The sequence below is a fragment of the Dipodomys merriami genome, unplaced genomic scaffold, assembly GCF_024711535.1.
Source record: "Dipodomys merriami isolate MVZ:Mamm:240054 unplaced genomic scaffold, mDipMer1.0.p SCAF_120, whole genome shotgun sequence".
Taxonomy (NCBI): Eukaryota; Metazoa; Chordata; class Mammalia; order Rodentia; family Heteromyidae; genus Dipodomys; species Dipodomys merriami.
Window position 1 is genome coordinate 3,592,007 of NW_027202494.1, and position 23,503 is coordinate 3,615,509.

Genomic DNA, 23,503 nt, shown 5'->3' on the forward strand with positions numbered 1-23,503 from the left:
GTGTGGGCCACACAGGAAAACTCCGTGGTCTGGAGTACATTATACTGATTTTTCTTTTTACACTGAACAATTGGGCGACTTCTAAGTTTGACCATCTCTGGATTACGCCACTCTTCTGGGCCCCCTGGTCACCCCGTTCTGTAGAAGGGCATTTTGAAGGTCAGGCATGAGCTCCCCGTTCCTGAGGACCACGGGGATGGCCAGGCCACATCAAGCCCCACAGATCCTGCAACCAACTCCTACGTCACCCACGTCCACAGCCCCACGAGCAGCACACGACCCGGGAACATGTGAGTTATGGCCACATCACATCTGGAGAGACACCAGCTGGACATTCGTGGAGGCTGGGAGGACGCCCTTTGGTCCACTTTCAGAACAGCCTGTCCACTCTGGTTGGAAGACAACGAGTCATAACAAGAAGCCTTTAAGCACCAGGGTGGCCATTTGTCCCTGAAGTTAGCAGGGGAGGAGACCACCTGAGAGCCGGTCTGCGTTTGAAGGGAGCGCCTGGGGGGCCCAGCTCTGGCGTCTGGCGCCCATCAGGCCGCCCGCCCCACGCCCCTGGAAGAGCCACGGCCGTGCCCGCAGGCGCCTCTCCCCTCTGGGGTTCGAAGTCCAACGTGGGCAGGGGCCCCGCGGCCTTCCAGAGACGCGGCCTTGGGTGGACTTTGGGAAATGTTTGTGGACTGAGGGATGAGCCGAGGGTCAGGGGCGGGAGAGGGGTCGAGGTCAGGCCGCACCTCGCCCTTCCGGAGGACCGGCTGCCGCCCCGGCTTTCCGGGGCTCCGTGCCCTCCACTCCCTCACCCCCCGGAGGGTCCACGTCTCCCAAGGTGGCGCCCACTGCCTTCCCCAAAAGGGGGCGGCGAGGGGCGGGGATCCCCAGGCCGGCTCCCCGGGACCCTGGACCGCAGCCCTGGGACCTGGCCTCCGCGGCCGCCCCTTCGCGGCCCCGGGCTGGGGCCTCCCGGGCAGCACCTGGCCGGCCACCCCCCGGGGGGCCCCCCGCGGGCAGCTTCGGGGGCGGCGGGGCGGGCCCGACGCGGGGCTCGGCCCCCCACCCCCGGGGCGCGGCCCGCAGCCGCCCCCGCCTCTCCCCACCCCCCGCCCGGGGGCCGGGCCGGGCTCCCGGGGGGCGGGGACTCGCCCAGTGGCAGCAGCGTCCGGGCCGGCGGCGGGCGCGGGTCGGCTTCCTGCAGGCGGCGCCGGGGCGAGCCGTCGCCCGCTGCAGCCACCGCCGCCAGGTCTCCGGGTCGCGGGGGCCCCCCGCGGCGCTCGGGCCGCGTCCGTGTTCCCGGGCGGGCGCGCTGCGCGGCCGTCGCTGCTGCCCGCGCTCGTGCCGCCGCCGCCGCCGCCGCCGCCGCCGCCGGTTACGCCAGCCCCGCCGCCGCCGCCGCCGCCGCCCGCTCTGATTCTGCGCACAGGCGGCCCCCGAGCCTGTCATCCTGCAAAAACACAGTTTACTCAACACCCCGCGCACACACACACGCACACGCGCACACGCGCGCACACACACATACACACACGCCCGCACGCACCCCGCGCGCGCACACCCCCGCGCGCGCACCGCCCCGCGCGCACTGCCCCGCGCGCACACGCACGGAGGGGCGCGAGCGAGCAGACGCGCACACCCGGCGAGCCAAGTTCCGCAGCCTGGCATGGCTTCTGGGGACCTTTACGAGGTACGGGGGGCCGCGGGGGGGCGCGGGCCGGCCCCGGAGCCCCGCGGGAGGCGGCGGGGCCGGGGCGGCGGGGCCCGGGCGGCGCCGGGCCGGGCGCGAGCGGAGTTCCGAGCCCGCGGTGGCGGCGGCGGCGGCGGCGGTGGCGGCCGGAGGGTGGCGGGGGCCGGGCGCGCCTCCGCCTCCCCCGCCGCCCGCCCGCCTCCCGCGGCGCCCGCGCCCGCTCGCTCTTTCTCTCTCGCTCTCGCTCACTCTCTCGCTCACTCCCTCTACTTTGGGGCCTTGGCGGGGGTGAGGGGAGGGAGCCGGGCGGAGCCGGGCCGCGGAGGTAGCGGTCCCGGGGAGGTGCTTCTCCCCGACGAGCCGCCCCGAGTGCAGAAAGTACAGGTAAAAGTCGGCGCCGGACGCGCCGGGAATGCGGGGCCCGGCGTGCGGGGGGCGGCGGCGCGGGCCGTCGTGGCGCAGCCCGGCCCGGGCGAGGCGGGGTCCTGGAGGGCCTGGTGGAGGGGGCGGCGGGCCGGGGTTCCGGAGACGCCCGCCAAGCCGCGCCCCCCCCCGGGGGTCCCCGCCGGACCCTCCCCTCCCCCCACCTGCTGCCCCCGCCACCCGCTCGGGAGCCCTCGGGCCGGGGCGCGGGGGCCGGGGCGGGGGGGGGGGGGGCACCGCGGCCGTCCATGCGGGTGTCGTGCTCGCCGAGGCCGAGAGGGGGCGCTGTGGAGGGCCCCGTGTGGAAGGGCCGAGAATGTCGTCGGAGGGGCGGCATGGAAGCCCTGATCCCGAGCGCCCCCTCCTCCGCCCTCCCCTCCGCCCGCCTGCCGGGCCCGTGGGCAGGTCCACGCTGGGAAGAGCCGGTGCAGGAGGTTTTGAAATGGTTTCCCAAGCCGAGGAAGACTTGGCGTGCACGTGGCATCTCTCGAACAATGGAGGAAGACCCATGGCCCCTGGGGAGAGCTAGGGCCCAGTTTGCCCCTCGACCACAACCGTTCCTGGTCCCCCGCTTTGAACAAGAGGACAAAGGAGAAATAGCCACCATTCCCTGGGGGTGGGGGTGGGGGGATCCCCTCCAAGAGGTGTCGGTCCCCAAGAGAAGAAGGCTCAAGTGAAGAAGCCCAGAGACCCGCCATGTGCATGTGCAGCCAGAGGCCTGCGGATTCTCCCGGAAGCCAGCGCCAGGGGTCTCTGGGTTAACTCCGCTCCCATCCCAGGGCTTGGGGTCAAGATGAGCGCCTAGAAGGGTGGAATTCGTCTTTGGGGTAAGGGACTGCAGAGGTGATTTACCCGCCATGAGCGTTCTTTCCCCCCCCCCCCCCCCCGTCCCCCCGTCTCTTCCTGGACAGCCCAAGCTTTTCACATAGTGGATCTGCTGTTTAGTGTGGGGAGAGGAGGATGGTGAATAGGACACTCAGCACCTTGGCCTCTGCTGTCCTCATGGTCTTCTGGATGATTTAGGGCCGAGTGAGGCCCAGGCAGGGACCACCAGCTGGCAGGAGTGGGTAGGGTAGGTGTGGAGAAGTTCAGAGCCAACAGAGAAGACAAATTGGGATAGAAAACCGGTGAAGAATTTTGGCAGAGGTGGTCAATGCGCCACAAGCTCATTGGTCTCTTTCAAGATGGCAGAGATGTTTCTGAAACCATGTTGAAATACAGCAAAATGGAAAAATTGGGCCTCCTGAAGTATAACCAGCTGCCACCAGGGCATTACCTGAAAGTTGACGACCTTCTGGGATCATGAAGTTTCCTATCCATTGATGTTCACCTTGCCTGGGTGACAAGTGGTATTGGGAGGACATTAAGAGCACATATCAGGAACCACCAGTACTTCGCCATTTCAAGTTTGGAACTTAGGAACCTTTTGGGGATAATTTCTTACTTAATGTTCATATGAAACTGCCCTCCTTAACATTGATAATTATAGAGCCAGCTGGGTGTGAAGACTGGATGTTCCACAATGGCCTTGAACTATCTTAGCACCTCAAGAGTTCTTATTGAAGTTCAATGAGCAGGACAATAATAATAATTACTTTTGCGGTAGTAGGTAATTGCACTAGATGTAAAATGGTTTTTCCTGTGGCTGGTTATTTGCATAGTCATTACTAAAGGGGCTAAATTGCATTATGAGAATATAACCCATGTCAACATTTTCAGAGCCTGTGTCTACATTACATAACATATACAGAGGGATTTAATTTGTGGTTCAAATTTAACTTTAAAAACAAGAAGTGCTAAGTGTACATTAGCACACATATTTCTAACTATAAAATGGTTGTAGGCATTAAAATTGGAATGTTGATTCAAGGAAAATTCTTGGAATACCCAGTGCAAAGATTGACCTTGGAAGAAGAAAAAGCATCTCATTCTACATTATGGTATTATCTTAATTAAATATTATATTCGAGTGTACAGAAAATGGCCTCTCATAGCCTTTCACCAATAAACCACATTTTGAATGGGCTAAGTGGTTGTGTTTGTAATTGATACATTTCACCTGTGTGTGCTGGCTTTCTCAATGACCTTTTCTGATAAAGATGAGATTTACATTGCAGAGATTCTTTTTTCTGTTGGGCCTCTCAGACAATCTTAACTCTTAGGAGTAAGCCTTCCATAACTAGTATTTTTAAGAAGTTGGTGCTGATTTAAAAGACACAAGACAGTGAAAGTTTCATTTCTGCAGTGACACTCTTCAATCATAATAGAGAAAATATGGAGCCAAGCCCAGGTTCCAACAGCCTTTTCTGTTTTGTTTCTGCTATAGCAGAGTTCCTATCCTCTTCCCATGTATTTAGTACCACCCTTATGAAGGTGATCTGAAGCATTTACTAATGTCTTTGAGTAGGTCTCCATCTGGATAGAAAATGAAATTCCACTTGAGATGCTTTGGGCTATATTCTGTTGACCATAGGAATTGTCAGCCTCTGGGCCAGGTGTAGATTGTGCCTGTAAGTGCATGAATGCGTGCAAGTGAGCATGCTTACCCTGCCTCAATGGTAAATAAGGAAATGGATTTGAATAAATCCAAATGGAGCATATAATCTCTAGACGGTCACTATCCCCAGTGGTCCTTGTAGCCTTGCATGCTCTTTCCTTCGTTGTTGACATTACTAATGGGGCTCCAGTAGACATTAGTGCTTGCAACCCATCAATGCTTGTCAATCATTTGTGAAGATATTTGGGTATTAGGAAGATATTGTCAGTAGAATAAGAAACCTGGTTTTCTTGACTTGACCGTCTTCAGGTCCCAAGATCCTAGCCATTACTCATTGAGTGTATCAGTGACAGAAGACTGGTATAAGTACACATAAAGCCCTTTGGGTGACCTTTATTATTTCTTTTTTGGATGCTGGTACTGAGGCTTGAACTCTCACTTAGGGCTAGTATTCTTCCACTTGAGCCATACTTCTACTTCCAGATTTTTGCTGATTGGGGATATGAGTCCGATGGACTTTCCTCTGGGAGCTAGCTTCAAACCATGATCTTGAGATCACAGTAGTGATCCTGAGTAGCTAGGATTACAGGTGTGAGCCACCAGCACTGGCAGCTTTTGTTGGTGTTATGCTCTGTATCATCTCTTTCCTTCTCTAGTTTTGGCTTCTTGGTAGTAAGGGTGGCTCAGTTCTGTCTCTGGAAGGAAGTATGACTGAGTTGCCGAGTTCTTTACCAGAGAAACAGACTGCTCTTCATTAGAAGAATTTTTAGTTTCAACCATGTGGCTTTCCTTGTTGAGTGGTGTTTTACTGCTTCTACCCTGTGATTAACAGACCTTGTGAAGGAGGACTCCACTTTGTCAGCAAAAAATGGTCCAAGAACATGGATGTTTGTAGAGGAAATATGTAGTGGCCAATTTGAAATGGAGATGAGTTGACAGTTCTTTCTTTGTCAACATTGAGTTTACTCATACTTTCCAAAGTATAAAATTGTTTGGGAAGTTCAAGCTTAACAGTGTGAAGTTATTATTTTTTTTTCCTGGTAGTGACAGTGGGGTTTGAACTCACAGCCTTATACTTGCTATGCAAACATTCTACCTCTTGAGCCACTCTTATAGCCCCTGTTTTCATTGGTTATTTTCTAGGTAAGGCCTTGTTTTATGTCCATGCCGACTTGGACCGTGATCTTCCTATTTGTGTTTTCCTGGGATGATAGGTGTGTGCCACCGGCTCAAGCCATTGTGCTTTCACTCCCCTAGCTTGGGATGATAGGTGCATATGCCTAGCTATTAGTTGAGATGGAGTCTCACAAACTTTTATGCTTGGTTTGGCCTTAGAACTTTGATCCCATCATCCTCCTCCCAAGTAGGTAGGATTACAGGCTGCAGCTGCTGTGCCTGGTCTGTAAGTATGAAATAGTTTTAAGTGTGAGGCTTGTCTTTCTTTTGGGATTGATATCTTGTCTCCCTCCATGTAGATGGAGCTCTATAATATAATAATATAATAAAGAGTATAAGTTACTTGATTTTTTTATTCCAAATAAAAATAAGAGGATGATTTTAGGTTTTGGAAAGAAATTTAGTTAAAAATAGGCTCTGACCAGTGATGAACACAGGCACTTTACCACTACATATGTACCTGTGTTCTACAAAGTCACACACTAAAAATAACAGAGCTTAGGGGAAAACAGCATTGACTCAGACTGCTGAAAAGCCAGAAACTAACAAAAACAACTCTAAGAAAGAAATAGAGTCTGGTTAGGTTCCACTGAAGGATGCTTACCCTTCTCAAATCACTTCATCTTTTATAGCATTCACATTGAGCTTGCATTTCCTTCTTTCTGTAGATGATATGAGGCCTTTTTTTCTGATAAAGACCAATTCCATTGGAATTAAATGTGTGACTTTCTTCATTCTGCTGGGAGGGGGGGGGCGGAGAAATGTCTTCCTAGCTTCTTCATCTGTTCTTAGGGTTTCGCCGTGCAGGCTAGCATAGTGGCAGCCTCATTGGATCTTGAAGCCACTACATCATCCACGTCAGCACTCTCCCAGCTTTGTCCTAAGGTATTTGGTTGTCTATGGCTATTGCAAAATACTGACAAGCTGGCAGAAGTCATATCCTAACCAATGCAGTTTCCTTGTTCTCCCTCTTGCTCATTTACCAATCACATCCAAGGAGATTTCTGTCAAAGACGTGTACTGATGGAATAGATGGGGTGATACAACATCTTGAATTTCTGTACCAGTAGTTGGAGGACACACAACTTCCCAGAAGGATCTGCTGAGTTGGGTTGATTGTTGATCATAGTAATCATGTGATGAAGATGGAATGAGTGTGCGATTCTCCCACCTTTGAAAGTTATTTAAAACCACCTCCAGGGTTCGTAATGGCTTATTTTTGAGTAGCCTTTTAGGTTGAGTCACTCGTTTTTTTCGGGGCCTTCAACTTTCCTTGGAAGAAGTTGATGTGGCTCCTTTAAGCAGTTCAAACCTGGTAACTACTAGTGGTCTGAAATGTTGGAGACATGGCATTTCTAGTGGTATGTCTGCCTCTGTTGGATGGAGAAAAGGGGTCTAGGTTGGCTTAATTCATAGCATCATCATTTATTTGTGGCTTTCACATTTACAGGTTACCAAATATATTCCCGGCCATAGGGAAATGATGAGGTCTTTCAACAGCCCGTGGTCAGGGAGATGACTTAAGAAAGTGGGTAGAGCCAGGTACGAGTGGCTCATGCCTATGATACTAGCTACTTAGGAGGTTAAGATCTGGAGGCTCATGGTCCAAAGCCAACCAAGGCAAAGAGTGAGATATCATCTTAAAAATAACCAGGCTGAAAAAAAAAAAAGAAAAAGGAGGAGGCAACAATGCTTGATAAGAAATGTACTCATTACCTTGCTCATGTAATTGTAACCCCTCTGTACCATATTTTCACAATAAAACAAAACTTATAATAAAAAAAATAACCAGGCTGGGCTGGAGGAATATCTCAAGTGGTAGAACCCCAAATGAGCAAATAAGCCAAGCTGGTGCAAAGTCCTCAGTTCAAGCCATGGTACCACCTAAAACAAAACAAAAAAATCAGGTAGTTCTAGTGCGATACGGGCTCTCCAGGAGCAGGTTGAGGGGGGTGTGTGGCCCAACCTGGGGGGATGGGAATGCTTTCTAGAGGAGGTGATGGTTTTTAGTAACTCAGCAAATGAGCATGATCAGGCTTACAGGATTTATTGAGAACGCTTGTTACCTTTTTAGTTTTGGAAAGCACTTAAATTTGTATCTTTACAAATAAAAGCAAAAGAAAAATATTATGATATACCTATGATAACTTGTTATGTGTTTAGCATATCATGGTATTCAATATGTACTACCGTGGTATCTGAATTAATTACAACATCAGCTTTTTTTGGTGTATATTCAAAGCAAGACTGGAATGGTTCTTCTCACACATCTATGTAATTAAGAAACCCAACCTAGCCGGGCGCTGGTGGCTCATGCCTGTAATCCTAGCTACTCAGGAGGCTGAGATCTGAGGATCGCGGTTCAAAGCCAGCCCGGGCAGGAAAGACCGCGAGACTCCTATCTCCAATAAACCACCAGAAAACCGGAAGTGGTGCTGTAGCTCAAGTGGTAGAGCGCTCGCCTTGAGCTGAAGAGCTGAGGGACAGCGCCCAGGCCCAGAGTTCAAGCCCCATGACCGACCAAAAAAAAAAAAAAAGAAACCCAACCTAGGTATATCTTATTTACAACCTGTTTTACTTTCACATAAATTTGCCATGTTCAGGGGATCAGGGGGAAGAACATGTTTCCTCTTACCCTGACATCTTACTCCATGCCGTGGATTGTAATGGCAATTTAACTTTTCCTCGAATTTATAACTTTGTCCTATTCCCTACTAGACATTTAGATTGCTTCCATTTGTAAACCAATATTGCTGTTTAGAGCACCCACAAACATCATTATTTGTATGAATACCTGAATATCTTACTGTTTCCCTCTTGGTAAATTCTAAGAAATTACTAGAATTTTTAACACTATTGAGACACAACCCAGGTTACCTATCTGAAATGAGTGACCAGATTGGAGGAAGATGTAGGAGCAAGGTGACTGGTTAGTCCTGTATGTTGTCTTAGTAATTGAAATGAGATGATGATGGCCTGAACTAGAGAAGTAGAAATAGGAATGGAGAGAAATAGACATAATTGCAAGACTTAAAAACAACCAGCACATTTGGTATATCAGTCAGAATTAAATACACAATAGCAGTGGCTTAAACACATGAAATGAAATTTAGAGTTAAGCAGTCTAAGATTGGTTTGTTGGTCTATGCTGTTCAGAGCACAGGCTATTATGGCCTCTTCAGCTCTGTCTCCTGTCCTCAGGGTCACTTCATGGTTCAAGGTAACCATGAAGTTCTAGTCATCATTTTCAGAAATAGATGGGAGGGTGAGAATAGATAGCTTGTCTGGAAGTTCTATACAGTCCTGCTTTCATCTTGTTGGTCTGACCAGAGTCATGTGGTCATACCTAGCGGCAAAGAAGCCTGAATGGACTGCAGCTTTTAGCCACAGTTGGACCTCTCCCCCTCAAATAAAAGTTGGCAGGCAGGATGTAGGTAGGAACGGGATGAGGGAAGGCAGGAGTTGAGGGATATCTGGGATTCTAGGTTCGTCATTGGGTCGGGGTAGAATGGGGAAGAAGCGTTGTCTGAAGGAGGCCGTGGAAAGGGCAGAGTGTGGAGTGCTGGGGAACACGTGGGCATACGTTCATGGCAGTAGGTAACAGGCGCCTGAAGCCCAGGAGCTGTTGCTAGAATGGAGAAAAGATTTGGGGCTCATTCACGATTGGAAACATGAGGATGGGACAGTGATGTGACCTTGGACGTCTTAGAGATGGAAAGAGAAAGAAGATGAGATTTACAAGGAGTAGCAAAAAAAGTAGGAGAAAAAAAATAAGGGTCTTTTTTTTTTTTTTTTTTTTGGGTCGGCCTTGGGGCTTGAACTCTGGGCCTGGGCGCTGTCCCTCAGCTCTTCAGCTCAAGGTGCGCGCTCTACCACTTGAGCCACAGCGCCACTTCCATAAGGGTCTTTTCTATGGTGTAAGGCAACAAACGAATCACATTTTAAGAAAGAGGGTGTGGTTAAAGTGTCCTTGGATTGAATAACCAAGAAATCATCAGTAACCCCTTGGAATCCATTCCACTGAGTGTGTTGGTGGTGAGGAAGGGCTTGACGACGTGGAGTGCAGGGATAGAGACATCTTGGGTGTGATAGGTCAACGTCTATCCAGGGTAAAGTCTGATGATGGACCTGCCGGCCCCATTTCCCCTTCTACACATGTACACATGTTCTACTGCTTTGGATGACAGAGGTAACAAAAGCTTTTGATGAAGACATTGGATTACTGGACTTCACATTCTCAGATGTGACTTTTCTATGAGTCTTAAACACCTTTCTCTGGTGACCTATGATATCATGTCTGATGTCTTCCATAGACAGCAGGAGAAAGAAAAGTAGAACATGTACAATGCAGTCAACATGGAACCTTTTTAATGTATAAAATTTTCTCAAGGAAAACAATTCTTGGGCACAAATAGATAAAATTCCTCCTCAAGGGCTTTCTGCAGCAGCTTTTGTCTGAGAGAAGCGGGTTGGGCAGAACACACATCACGGTTGGTGAGTCAGTGTGATGATGGCAGCTTACTCGCTATGTTCTTCAGTTATTTGATCAAACATGGCCTAGGTGTTGCTGTGAAGATCTTTGGTAGATGTGATTGCAGTACATCATCAGTGGACTTTAAGGGAGATTGTCAAAGATAATCTAAGGGGTCTGAATCAGTCAGCTAGAAGGCCTTAAGACTAGAACTAGAAATTCTGCCTGAAGATAGCAGGTTGGTCTGTGCTGGAGAGTTTCCAGCCTTTCTTTTTTTTTTTTTTTTTTGTCGGTCGTGGGGCTTGAACTCTGGGCCTGGGCGCTGTCCCTCAGCTCTTCAGCTCAAGGCGAGTGCTCTACCACTTGAGCTACAGCACCACTTCCGGTTTTCTGGTGGTTTATTGGAGATAGGAGTCTCACGGTCTCTCCTGCCCGGGCTGGCTTTGAACCTTGATCCTCAGATCTCAGCTTCCTGAGTAGCTAGGATTACAGGCATGAGCCACCAGTGCCCGGCTAGTTTCCAGCCTTTCTGATGACCTCTTGCCCCTTGGATTTCCTACTTGTCTGGTGAACCCATAGCAGGCAAGCCAGTTCCTTGCAATGACATAGTGTATATATCCCAGTAATGGGCATCGATGTTGGATGAGAGCTCTTGTATTTTTGGAAACTCCCTGATTGAATCAATTACCTCTTCAAATGAATGCCTTGCTGTCAGTGTGTGTGTGTGTGTGTGTGTGTGTGTGTGTGTGTGTGTGTGTGTGTGTGTGTGTGTGTGTGTGTGTGTGTGTGTGTGTGTGTGTCAGAGAGATGAGGGGGGAGGGAGAGGGAGGGAGAGAAAATGCAAATCTGGAGCATAAGTCTGGAGCTCTGGCTACAGACCTGAGCAGGTAATTCCAAGAACCTGCCAGGCTGGGTGCTCTGTCCCACTGGAGTTGCTCTTGGGGTCAGGTGCCCGATGGCACGCCTGTATGTCTGTGTCATAGTGGCACCTGCTTGAGTCAGCTTCTGGCACTGAGAGGTTAGGCAAAGTGGTTAATGGGAGTTCACTTTTCTTGTCCCGATCTAACTCTTACTGTCCCTTCTGCTAGCCCATTGCCATCTCCTATGTTTATCTGTTAGGCTTACCAGTGGGTAGAGTTTGCTTCCTCCAATGGGCATTCCTGTAGGGCAAGACACATCCTCTAGCAGTAGTTTCTCTGTGGAGGATGGTATAACATTCTCTGTTCCAGTTTCTGTTACAAAGGGTATGGGTGCCCACGTTATTCTTTCTTGACTCCACTTGCCCCATCTCTTTGAGAAACTCCCAGTGGTGACCTGTCACCATGTTGCTTTTTAAGTGGTTTAGGGGAGAACCCATCTGTGGGCTAAGATTGTGGGCCTTTCACTGCCATGCAAGGAATTCTTTTACTGAGGAGCCAACACCCAGTTTTCAGATTCTTGACAAGGGAACCTTCTCCATTAATGTTCATTTCTTTGTCTTCTAGTTCAGTGTTTCAGAGACTGTGTCAAGAGTCTTATTAACCAGGGGTGGAACTATGAAATTGGTGGGTTTGGATTTTATTGAAAGTTGTCATTGGTTCAGTAATCTATCACTCAGATATTTATTGTGTGTTAATTCTGTGCCTAGAACTGTGCTAGCTATGTTAGCTGGGTGCAAGGGTTGCAGCACAGTGTCTTTTAAATTCTCTCTTGGAATGCAGTGTGAAAAAGCCAACACTTACAGACAGTTCTGTGCTTTATTTATTTATTTATTTATTTATTTATTTATTTATTTATTTATTTATTTATTTGGGTCCGGTCGTGGGGCCTGAACTCTGGGCCTGGGCGCTGTCCCTCAGCTCTTCAGCTCAAGGCTAGCGCTCTACCACTTGAGCCACAGCGCCATTTCCGGCTTTTTTCTTTTTGCTTATGTGGTGCTGAGGAATCGAATCCAGGGCCTCGAGCATGCAAGGCAAGCGCTCTACCACTGAGCCACCTTCCCAGCCCCCTGTGCTTTGTTTTTTTTAAAAAACACAATAGAGTTTTCTATGTTGACAGGTACACCCAGGTCAACTCTCTTTTTGTGAGCAGGCCTCACAATACAGTTCCTTTTCCTTGTATTTTGGCAAATATTAAAACTTGTGGTTAGTGTACTTTTATGGTGCTATGGGACTTGAACTCAAGGCCTTGTGCTTAGTTAAGCAGGCATTCTATCACTTGAGGTACACTCTTAAGTCCCATTTTCTTCATAGTTCTGTTTTTATAGTTTCAGACAATCTATTTTAACCGTATTCATCCTTTTTCATTCTCCTTGTTAGCATAACCCCATCTCCCTAGTACCTATTTCTTAACAGAGTCTACTTTTCTATCCCCACCCTCCCATCCCCCATCAGCAGCTCTCATTGAGGTTTTTATTGTCAGGCCCTATTTATTTTTTTTTAAGTTATAGCTTTGTATTATTCTTAAATCATTCCTATCCATTTTTCCTCCTGTAAAATTGTACAAAGAAATGCCCTTTTACAGCAAGTCACAATACTCAGATGCCATTCTAGGTTCAGGTTTGGTGGTAAGCAGAATTCTGGCATGGCATAAGAAATGTGTGATAATAATAGGATGTCCAACACTTTGTATCCTTATGTTGTTGGGGTTTATTATGAGTTCTAGGTCCCTCTGCCCTGACCTTCAAATGTGAGAGAAGGAATGGAAGCAGTTGTTAGGTGTTAATGGCTCAATCATGAAACAGACATTTCCATCTCTTTCCTTCTGTCAGAGTTCATGATTGAATGAATAGGATCAGAAACTAGCAAACTAAACCAAACCAAAGTGGGTACCACATCTAATGGCTTCACATAACAATCCTGAGGCTATTTCCCCCCCCCCTCCCCACTCCCACCTTAGGTACAAGCAAGCCAAATGCAGGAAGATAGGGAATATTGAGGTTGTCAATATTCCAAATTTCCTCAACATTCATTAAAAGTTTTGGCTATTAACAAAAATAGAATTCACTTCTCTGATCAGTTAATTCTGTATTAAGAATATCACAAGCTAAGACATTCTCACACATATCCACTTTGACATGTGGCTGAGATTTGCCATTTTCTCTGCCGGACACTCAGTTCTGTGGGACAGAGATCATCTGGGTTAGTCATGGTATTATCCATAGCTGGTGGCCCGCTACTAGGCATGTAGTAACCTTTTAGTGAGCGCACTCATTGAATGATTGAAAATGTTTGGAGCCTCTGCTTCCAGGGCATGTGGGCTTTCCCTTCAGTGGCCTTCCTTTCCTTGTTCCCTGTGTGCCTTAGTCTCCCCCTATTCTGAGAAGAGTTTTCCAGATTTTTTTTTGAAATTTACTTTTCCATTTTTCTCGCCACTGTGACCAATACAGGATTATTAGGTAGCAAAAGTCCCATAAAAATACCCTGGGACCTTCAAGTTCTTGTTCCTCATTGTGTGTGACTACTGGGTAGAGAGCAGCCATTCTGGGTCAGCCCCTTTCCCATGGAGTGTACACAAAGGCTTCCCTATGGTTTGCAGCTGCCTCAGCCCCCCACCCCCAGCTCTGCCTCTACTCTAGCTTCCGTCATTTGGCCAGTTACACAGACACCATCCATTCTAGATTGTAATGGAGCCTTGTGTCCAGAGAGTTTCTTAAGAGAGTTTCTTGTATCTCATGTCCGTGACGATGTGGGGGAGGTGGGATTGGACAGGTGATAAAGAGCTGGCATGCACTGTTACAGCTGAGTCTCCATGGAACCTGGTGGCCACCTTGGGGCTGTGATGGCCCTTCAGAAACATTCGTCTTGGCTTGCTTAGTTCTGCTCATCATCAGGGTTCACAAAAGCTTCCTTGTTGACAAAGCTTCCTTGATTCATCAGAGTTTTCTGCCCCTTCTTTGGACCCCCCTAGAACCCTGTTCTTGCAGGATAGCACTCACTTGTATTGGTTATAGTGTATTTTGACTCTTATGAGCGTAGTGACTCTGTCTGACTTGTTCAGTCCTTAGTGTGTTACAAGACACAAAGACAAATCGGTTTCATGAAAAGCACTTCATTTATGTAAAGTTGAAATTGCCTTAGATATCTCTATAACCTGTTTGGTGATGATACTGAAAGGAGTTCTTAGTCTGTCAGTTTTCCTTAACTCTTGAGTCGGTTTTCTATGTCTTCATTGATCAGTTAATCAGTGGTCATTATTTTTTTTTAATAAGTGAAACTCACTGAAAGCATCTAGCTTTGTGTTTTAAGTGCATAGGACATCTTCAGAGAATTGCAAAATCTTAGAGCTGATGAGAATCATCAGTTTCCTTTGTCACAAACATCTCCCAACAGATGATAACAAAATGAGTGACACTTACAAAAATGTTAGTGTGCTAAAGGAGACATGCTTTGAGATGTGAAAACTGGCTTCTTTGCCATCACTGATACCTGAGTGTGTCATATATAAGGTACAGGCTATGCCTTTCCTGAGTTTTCTTGAAGGTATTGATGCCATTATTGCTTTCTTTTGCAAGATTGTACAAAAGATAAGTGGGTGTAGATGTCTTACACCTGTAATTCTAGCTATTCAGGAGGCTGAGATCTGAGGATTGAGATTGAAATCAGCCTGGGCAAGAAAAGAAAGTTTGTGGACTCTTATCTCCAACCAGCTACCCCCCCCCCCAAAAAAAGGAAGTGAAGCTGTGTCTCAAGTGGTAGAATGCTAGCTTCTAGCAAAAAAAGCTCAGAGATAGCACCAAGGCCCTGAGTTCAAGCCTTCGGATTGGTACATACACATACACACAAAGGATTATACGAAGGAAGCTGCTGAGGGTTAGTATGGCCTTTAGTCTTGATAGACTAGTTTCTCACCTCCTATCTGACAGCACAGGTCTTGACATTATGAGGAATCCTGATATCTAGACTTTTTCAGGAAATCCAAACTTTTGTGTTAACTGTTGGAAGGCAGGCCAAGTAAGGGAATCCAAAACACAATAATATAAAGAGCAAAGTAAAAAAATGGGAGTGTCTTGACATTTACATTTTTCTGCTTTTTTGGTTTCTGTTGAGACCTAATACCACATCTACTTTGAAGAATCTGGTATAAGTGGAGATTTGTGAAACAGGTTTTGTAGTTAATAGATGAAGGGAGCTGTACAGTGGCTGCTTTTAGGATGCAAAACATGTGGGCCTTGTTAAAACTGCAGACCTAACTTTCTCTGAATTGATGCTGGCAGTGGTTGTTTTCTCACATTCCTTCTCAGACATGGTAGAGATGATATGATGTGTGCAGCTCTCCTTTGTGTTTTCCTATGTGTGGTATTGACCTTTTGGTGTCAGCCTCCTTTATTATTGACCTAATAACTTGCTCTATATCCTTTAGAGAATACCAGTCTGTGATCCAAAATGACACTTGTAGCATTTACTGAAATTACTAGAGGTGATCTCTTCCATTTTGGCGTAGTGCTGGCTATTGAGAAATGCTTTGATTGAATGAACTGAAGTCAGCCCTGTGCATTCTCCATTTGTGGAACAGTGAATTAAGTCACTAAGAAACCATTTTTCTCTTCTCTGCTGCCACCCTAGATCAGCTTTTATTATTGAATAATATGATTTCACTCTTCATCTTGCTAGGAAGTTTTCATTTTACTTGTAGTTTTGCGATTTTGAATTATTAAAGGATGTCAAAGATTTTTCTGTGGAGATGATTATGATTTGTTTTCCTTTATCTTGTTAATGTAGTGTGTTACATTTTTAAAAAAGTTTTATTTTCCTGTAAAGATGCTGTACAGAGGCTACAGTTAGTTACATCAGCAAGGTAATGAGTACATTTTGAACCATCCTTGCATTCCTAGGATAAACTGAGTTGCTCATGGTATTTACCCTTTTCCTTTTAATATACTGCTGAATTTGGTTGGCTGGTATTTGTTGAGTATCTGCTATTGTATTCTCAGGGTTGTTGACCTACAGTTTTCTTTTTGTGTGGTCTCTTTGGTTTTGATATCAACACTAGTGCTGTTCTTATAAAGTAAGTTTGAAAATGTAATCTTCTCTTTAATTTTTTTTGAGAGCTTGAGAGTATTGGTGTTAATTCTCTAAATGTTTAGTAGAATTTGCCAGAGAAGACAACTGGTCCTAGGTTTCTCTTATTGGGAGGTTTTGATTCTTCATTCATTACATTTATATGTTATATGTCTGTTCACATTTTCTATTCATTCTTGTCAATTTTGGGCATTTGTGTGTTTCTAGAAATAATTCCATTTTATGTAGAGTATCTAATTTGTTGTAGAGTTATTCATGGTCATATGATTATTTTTATTTCTGCAAAGTCTCTAGCATTTGACCTTTCATTTCTGAGTTCAGCAGTTTGAATCTTCTCTTTTGTTCTTAATAAATCTAGCTAAGAATTTTCAACTTTTGTTTTATCTTTTTCAAAGAAACCATAGTGTCTGATTTTTCAGTTCTGTATTTTGTTTCCATTTTAATCTTTATTGTTTCTTTCCTTGCACTAGTTATATGTTTAGTTTCTTTCTAAGTACTTAAGGTGTACAATTTGTTCATTGATTTGTAACTGACCTAGATTGCTTCCTTGCTTGCTTGCTTCCTTCTTTTTCCCCTGTCCTTTTTTCCCTTCCTCCCTTCATTGCTTTCTTTTTTTCTTTTCCTTTTTGGTATCACTTTTAGCCCAGGTTGGCCTTGAACTCACCGGTATCTTAGGCAGACCTCAAACTCAGAGTCCTCCTGACTCAGACTTCCAAATGTTGGGATTACATGTCCAACTTTTTGTGTGTGTGTGTGTGTGTTGGTCCTGGGGCTTGAACCCAGGGCATGGGCAATGTCCCTGAGCATTTTTTTTTGCTCAAGGATAGCTTGATTACTAGCCTCCAGAAGTGGGAAATGAATTCTTAATGTCTACAACTCCCTCTTGGTGTTCTGTTATAGAAGCCTGAAGATAAAGGTGTGTGAATACCAGTACATGCAGGTAAGAAACACTTGTGGCAAGTAACATTGGTGAGAGGTCAAATTCAAGATTTATTACATAGCCCTGATGGCCACTGCGCAGGGAGAAGGTTGGGAATGAAGGAAATTCCAAGTTTAAGATATTGTCAGGATCTGGAGCATATTTCTCATCTCTCTCATAGGTCACAGCATGACTGACTTAAGTGCAAGAGACATGAGCTGGGAAGTCTATTTTGGGGTCCTGTCCCCAACTCCGTCCCTCATGGACAGTGTGCCTGGGCTTTTAGCTCTTGAGTCCTGATGGTGTCTTGTGTGGACTGCGAAGAGCAGATATGAGACCAATAGGAAGACTAACTGGGTCAGTCATGTTAGGTGCTGGGTTCTTCTGACACCTGTGGGGGGGTGGTACCTGGGACTCTCCAGAGAAGAGTGCCACTTTTTAGTCTTCACAGAGATCAGCGATGCTGCACCTTGCACATGATGCTATTTGGTGACATTCTCAATTGCAGTTCCTCTTCCTAACCTAGGGAAAGATGGAGAATATTCAATGCCTGTCATGTGTGGGGCCCTGGGTATGCACTGGTGGAATGACTTCTCTGGCCCAAGCCAGCATTTCAGGTGTGCTCTCTGGCATTAGTGGCTATACAGACACAGGCTGACACCGAGAGGCTGCTTGTACTTCCTGTGCTGGTCTATTGCGAGCGTTCTTGAAAAGTATTTGGGGTTGCTTTGGGCATGGACACAAAGTTGTTTGTGGGATTATTTCCCATTAGGTGTTTCGCTTTATGCCCATCTGATAGCCTTTCACGTAGACGGTTCTGTTTTCTATAACTGCAGCTGAGGGGAGGTTCTGTATGCAGCAGGAGTCTTAGCCATTCCAGAAAGCATGGCTGCAAGTATTCTCACAATTGCATTAAACAGCTGTTAAAAGTAATAAGTAAAATCATGCTTTTTCCTGTCCTGAGACTTGTAGCTTAATATTTAATGTCTGCAAAAATGCAGATGGACTGGGTGCTGGTGGGTAATACCTGTAATCTTAGCTACTCAGGAAGCTGAGATCTGAGAATTGCAGTTCAAAGCCAGCCCAGGCAAGAAAGTTGGTGAGACTCTTAGCTCTCTAATTAAGTGCCAAAAAGCTGGAAGTCGGGCTGTGGCTCAAGTGGTAGAGCACTAGCCTTGAGCAAAACAAGCCTCAAGGGACAGCATTCAAACCCTGAGTTCAAGCCTCAAGACTGGCACACGCGCGCACGCACGCGCGCACGCACGCGCGCGCGCACACACACACACATGCACACAAAGAATGCAGTGCTGATGTATGTGGAAACATGGAGGAACTTTGAAAACCCTGTAAAGAAGCGACCAGTCACCCAGGAATCACATATTGTTTGATTCCATTTATATAAAGTGACCTGAATAGACAAATCCATAGGTACAAAGGGATAGAAGGTAGATAATTGGTTGCCAGGGAGACGGGGAGGTTGGCAGGACACAGAGCAGCAGCTAATGGGTACAGGGTCTGAGGGAAGGAGATGATGAAAAATGTTCTAAAATGGATTGTGGTGATGGTTGCACAACTATAAATGTGCTCCAAACTTCTGACCTGCTACTTTAAAGGTTATTTATACAGTAGATGAGTCATAGTTAGTTGTACATGGGTAAGGAAGAGAGCATTCACAAAGGGGATAGTCAAGTGGCCAATGAAACAGGAAATTTTAAGCTCTACTACCAAAACTGAAGTAAAAAAATCTATCCTTTACCTAACATTTTTGGAAGACTTTTTAAATAGTAATAATTGATTTTGACTAATGTTCCGTGAAAATGACGTCACCCAAGAACATCTCTCTTCTTTTATTGTTGTCTAATATTCCATTTTGTGTGGAAAGACCACATTTTGCTTCATTGTTCATGAGTTATTGGGCTTGTGTTGACTCTGTGGCTTCTGTGAGCATGCGTGTGCGGGTTTTGGTGTGGACAGACAGGTGTCTTCATTCCCCTGGGTCTGTTGGTAGGAATGGCTGTCTCGGCAGCACCAGACTCCCTGAGGAGCCGCTCCCCGAACCACTCCCCAAACCACTCCCCCGACAGTAATTATGTGGTTGCCCCTTTTCAGTGCTTGTTTCAATTTGATGGGGAAAGTTGTCAGAATGAAGTTGGACCTCAGAGCATCCTGATAACAATGTCACTGGGTGCTAAGGCCACACCAACAGGTTCCTGGGCTTTGCTCTCCCCTCCCTCCAGAGGCCTGCCCATCTGAAGCACTTGGCATGGGCCCTGGCCTGTGACGTAAGAATCTGGGCCAATTTCTTATCTCACTGCTTAAAACCTCATTTAGAAAGCTGAAGTGTAAATAAGATGGGGATGTGGACTCCATTGCTGAGGGATATCAGAGTCATCTCTGGAATGGCAGAATCTCTGCTTCTTTGCACATTTAAACAAAAGCGTATTTACTACCAGACCCTAAAGATGGACAATTGGTTTCTGTTTTTATGTTGTTGTTGGCCGTGGGGCTTGAACTCAGGGCCTGGGTGCTGTCGCTGAGCTTTGGTCGTGGTGGTAGGCTAGTGCTTTACCACTTTGAGCCGTAGCACCACTTTTGTTTTTTTTTGTGAATAATTGGAAATAAGAGACCCACAGACTTTTCTGGGTCTGGCTTCAAACCATGATCCTCAGATCTCAGCTTCCTGAGTAGCCAGGATTATAGATGTGAGCCACCAGTGCCCAGCTGGTTTCTGTTTTTTAAAATTCTATTTCCAAAGGAAAATGACAACAGTGGTCTGTAGACAGTTCTCTGGTATTAGCCCAACACTTTGCCTTTTCCCTACAGTTAGGTAAAAACCAGGAAGATTTTTTTTCTTTAAAGTGTTGGAGACTGGGCCTTGAGCTCAGAACTGACACTTTCTCTCATTGGCCAGTGCCTACCAGCTGAGCCACGCCCATGCCTCCAACCCCTTACATACAGTGGGAGAATTTTAGCAACCATTTATGCAGGACACATGAATTTTTCTTGGAGTCAAGGGTAATCAGTAGGCGTGAATTCAGGTATACAATACGCCACTTTTATTTACCCTAAGCATTTTAGTGTTGATGGTGGTTATCTCTTAATTACTCTTACATGGAAACACTTTATTTCCTACATCCCTGTGGTAGAAGACTTGTATCCTGGGTCTGAGTCTCTCTCTCTTGTATGAGAGAGGGGCTCCATTTTCGCAGTGTGTGTGTGTGTGTGTACAGACAGACATTTCCCAAGGCCATCTGCACATCTACAAAGCCTCTGAAGTATTGATGTGAGGATGGCATGAACTTCGGGGAGTAGGTGAATTAACCAATGCAGAACTGTATGAACAGTGAGTGTGGACAGCAGTTCCAGCTTGTGTCATGGTGGCCTCTTTTCTGTGAGGTCTACGTGGATTACCCTTTGGTCAGAAATGACTCCATAGACATTCACATTTCAGCAGTTTTGAGTTCCTTTTGGGTCCAGTGTTTTTAGGCTTTGTGGAGCTGTACACTGACTGGGCTCCTGGTATTGACCGCCATTCCCAACGCCGCCCCTCCCACCCCCAGTCTGCTCCCGAGTCTTGAAGCTCAGCCTCCCTCCCTGCAGTCTTACTCCTCCTCTGACACAATTTTTTTTCTCCTTGTTGGAGTCCTCACCCTGACATTGGGACGAGTCCTGGGGACTCTTCACAAATGTATGTGTACCACCTTCTCGTACCTCTCAGTATCCTCAGCCTGCTTTTCTGAAGCTGGGACTCTCAAGGCAGAGACGCTTCCCTAAGTACCCCACCTATCCCAAGACCTTCTTACTGACAACTATGTCAAGGGGTAGATGTATTTAAGAACTTCTGATATGAGTCTAGAACAGCGTCTGTTTCATGTTAATATCTAAAAAAAAACCCCGATGTACAGGGGCAGGGAGAGGAGACACGTGTACAGTGAGATATTTCAACACATATTTATAAATGATTGTAAATTAGGAAGCACCTCCCCCAGACCATAGAAGACTTGGGCTCCGTTTCTTTCTTTCATGTTAATATCATGCACATAGCATGCACATCATTCTACTACATAGCTTTAGATTGCCACCGGTCACTGTCACTAATCCTTGTTCTGTGAATCAAGTCTTCATTTAGATTTATGTACCATGTGTGCATTCTTTCTGTTTTTCCTTGTCTTTCATGTTTGACCTTTCAATGGGGGATCATTTTTTTTTTTTCTTCCTGAAGATTTCTCTAGTTCCATGGGTAACATTTGTATGCTGCATGCGGCCTCTGTGAGCTGACTGTCCGTGCTGGCTCTGTAGTGGGTGATAGAACATTAGTAGCTTACAATCAGCCCGGAAAGGAGTATTTACAACACAGAAATCAGCCAGTACTGACTCGGGTTTTCTTTTCCTTGGTTCAACAAGTACCAACACACCTCTGCTTGGTAATAAATTCTGCTATCGTGCATGTGAGTGTCTTTATTTTAGTCCATTTCAGGATAGTTCCATGAAGAGTTTGAACTGACTTATTTTGTTTCAACATCTCTCTTGGTTTTATTGAGATCTGAGCTGTCACTCTTCCTGCCCCTCCCCTTTAAAAATAATGCAATCCTCCCTCCCTTATCTAGCTTTTGAAGATTTCTTTGTAGGTTTTATTCTGCCTGACATCTTTGTGACTTGATGTTCTCTTTATTAGAACTTCTCTTTGGATACAACTCTTCTAACTTCATTATTCCTTTCTTCCTTTCCTGGGACTTCCATCACACATGTATGAATGCTGTGTTCCTCAGACTCTTAGGTTCCTTTTTTTTGTAATTCTACCTTTTTTCCCCCTCCCTGTTTCTGCTTGTATGTTTTTATTGACCCTAACTTTCACATGACTAATTTCCATTGCTGTTTAACTTTTACTGAATTCTTAATTTCAGTAACTAGTTTGGTTTGTTTTTCTTTGTTAGAGTTATCCACTGACTGTCATCTATTTTGAAAGCTGCAGTAATTGTACCTATGGTCTAATGTTTATTTTGACACTTGGTACTAATTCTTGGTATACCTGGTAAGCTTGGACAGAATGCTGGACATGTATTTAAGTTGCAGACTGTGTTCTTTTCCTGTATAAGGAATCCATCCATCCTGTCTCCTGAAGGGATGTACCTTGCCTTCCAACAAATGGAGAAGAGGCAGATCCATTCAACTCAAGACAGGCTTTGTGTGGAGGTCTCCAGGTTATTCTTTCCTCGAGAACTTTTGAGTGCTTGTATTGGGTCGAGGAAGTGTCCCATCTCCATGGATGAGGGTCTGGTTAGGCAGTCATGCTGCCTGGGTTTGAATACTGGCTTGGCTACATGTATCATTTAAAAGAACAGACTCACAAAAACTCTATACTTTAGTTTCCTTATCTTTAAAAAAATCGACATACCAGGGTTTATATTTATTATTTTTTTCATTTTGATAAATAATATTTTATATGATCAGAGGTACATAGACATTGTGCTTTTTTTTTTTTTTTTTGATCCAGTCATGGGGCCTGAACTCTGGGCCTGGGCGCTGTCCTTCAGCTCTTCAGCTCAAGGCTAGCACTCTACCATTTGAGCCACAGTGCCACTTCCAGCTTTTTTTGCTTATGTGGTGCTGAGGAATGGAACCCAGGGCCTCTGGCATGCAAGGCAAGCACTCTACCACTGAGCCACCTTCCCAGCCCCAACATTGTGCTTTTGCGTTCATCTCCTAAGAGTATCCTCCTTTGGTCTCACTGTGTGTGAATGACTAGAGTCCTGTGTAATTTATCATGGACCTGGTATATTTAAGATCTAGCTTCTGCATCTGAGAGAAAACATGTACTGTTAGTCTTTTTCACTTACCTTATTTAACACAATTTGTTCTAGGTCCATCCATTTTCCTGCAAAAGACATGTTGTTATTCTTTCTGATGGTTGTGTAAAATTCTGTTGTGTTTAGGTACTCATTTTTTGGATCCACTCATCTATTGTTTTATACTTGTTTTTGAAGGGTTAAATTACACAAGCTATTTGAAGCATATAGCTGCGTACACAATAAGAAGTAAGTGCATAAAATGTGACAACAGAGTTGAAACTTTGCAGGTAGACTTGGGTAGGGCCCTAGCTATTTTGTGAAAATGGAATCACTAACAGCTATTTCAACTCTGCTTTGGCCACATGTAAATTAGCCCAGTGGTTATACCTTCCCAGCCGTCGCTATGCATGCTTCTTCTGCCTGAGCATTCGCCTGGAGGCCATTACCTGCAGCTTTGCAGATTTTTAGAAAAGCAACAATCGTTGTAGTTTTTTTTTTTTTTTGGGTCCATTGGTGGGCCTGAACTCTGGGCCTGGGCGCTGTCCCTC

The 23,503-nt window shown here is 46.0% G+C and overlaps 1 protein-coding gene across 1 annotated transcript in view; it reads left to right on the forward strand.

Moving 5' to 3' along the window:
• The first annotated feature begins 1,413 nt into the window (after positions 1-1,413).
• Cdyl2 (chromodomain Y like 2) overlaps positions 1,414-23,503 on the forward strand; it is a 104,264-nt gene continuing 82,174 nt past the window's right edge. The window contains exon 1 of the mRNA XM_070016965.1: positions 1,414-1,681. Coding sequence (XP_069873066.1) covers positions 1,658-1,681 — 24 coding nt within the window. The 5' untranslated portion in view covers positions 1,414-1,657. The remainder of the gene's footprint in view (positions 1,682-23,503) is intronic.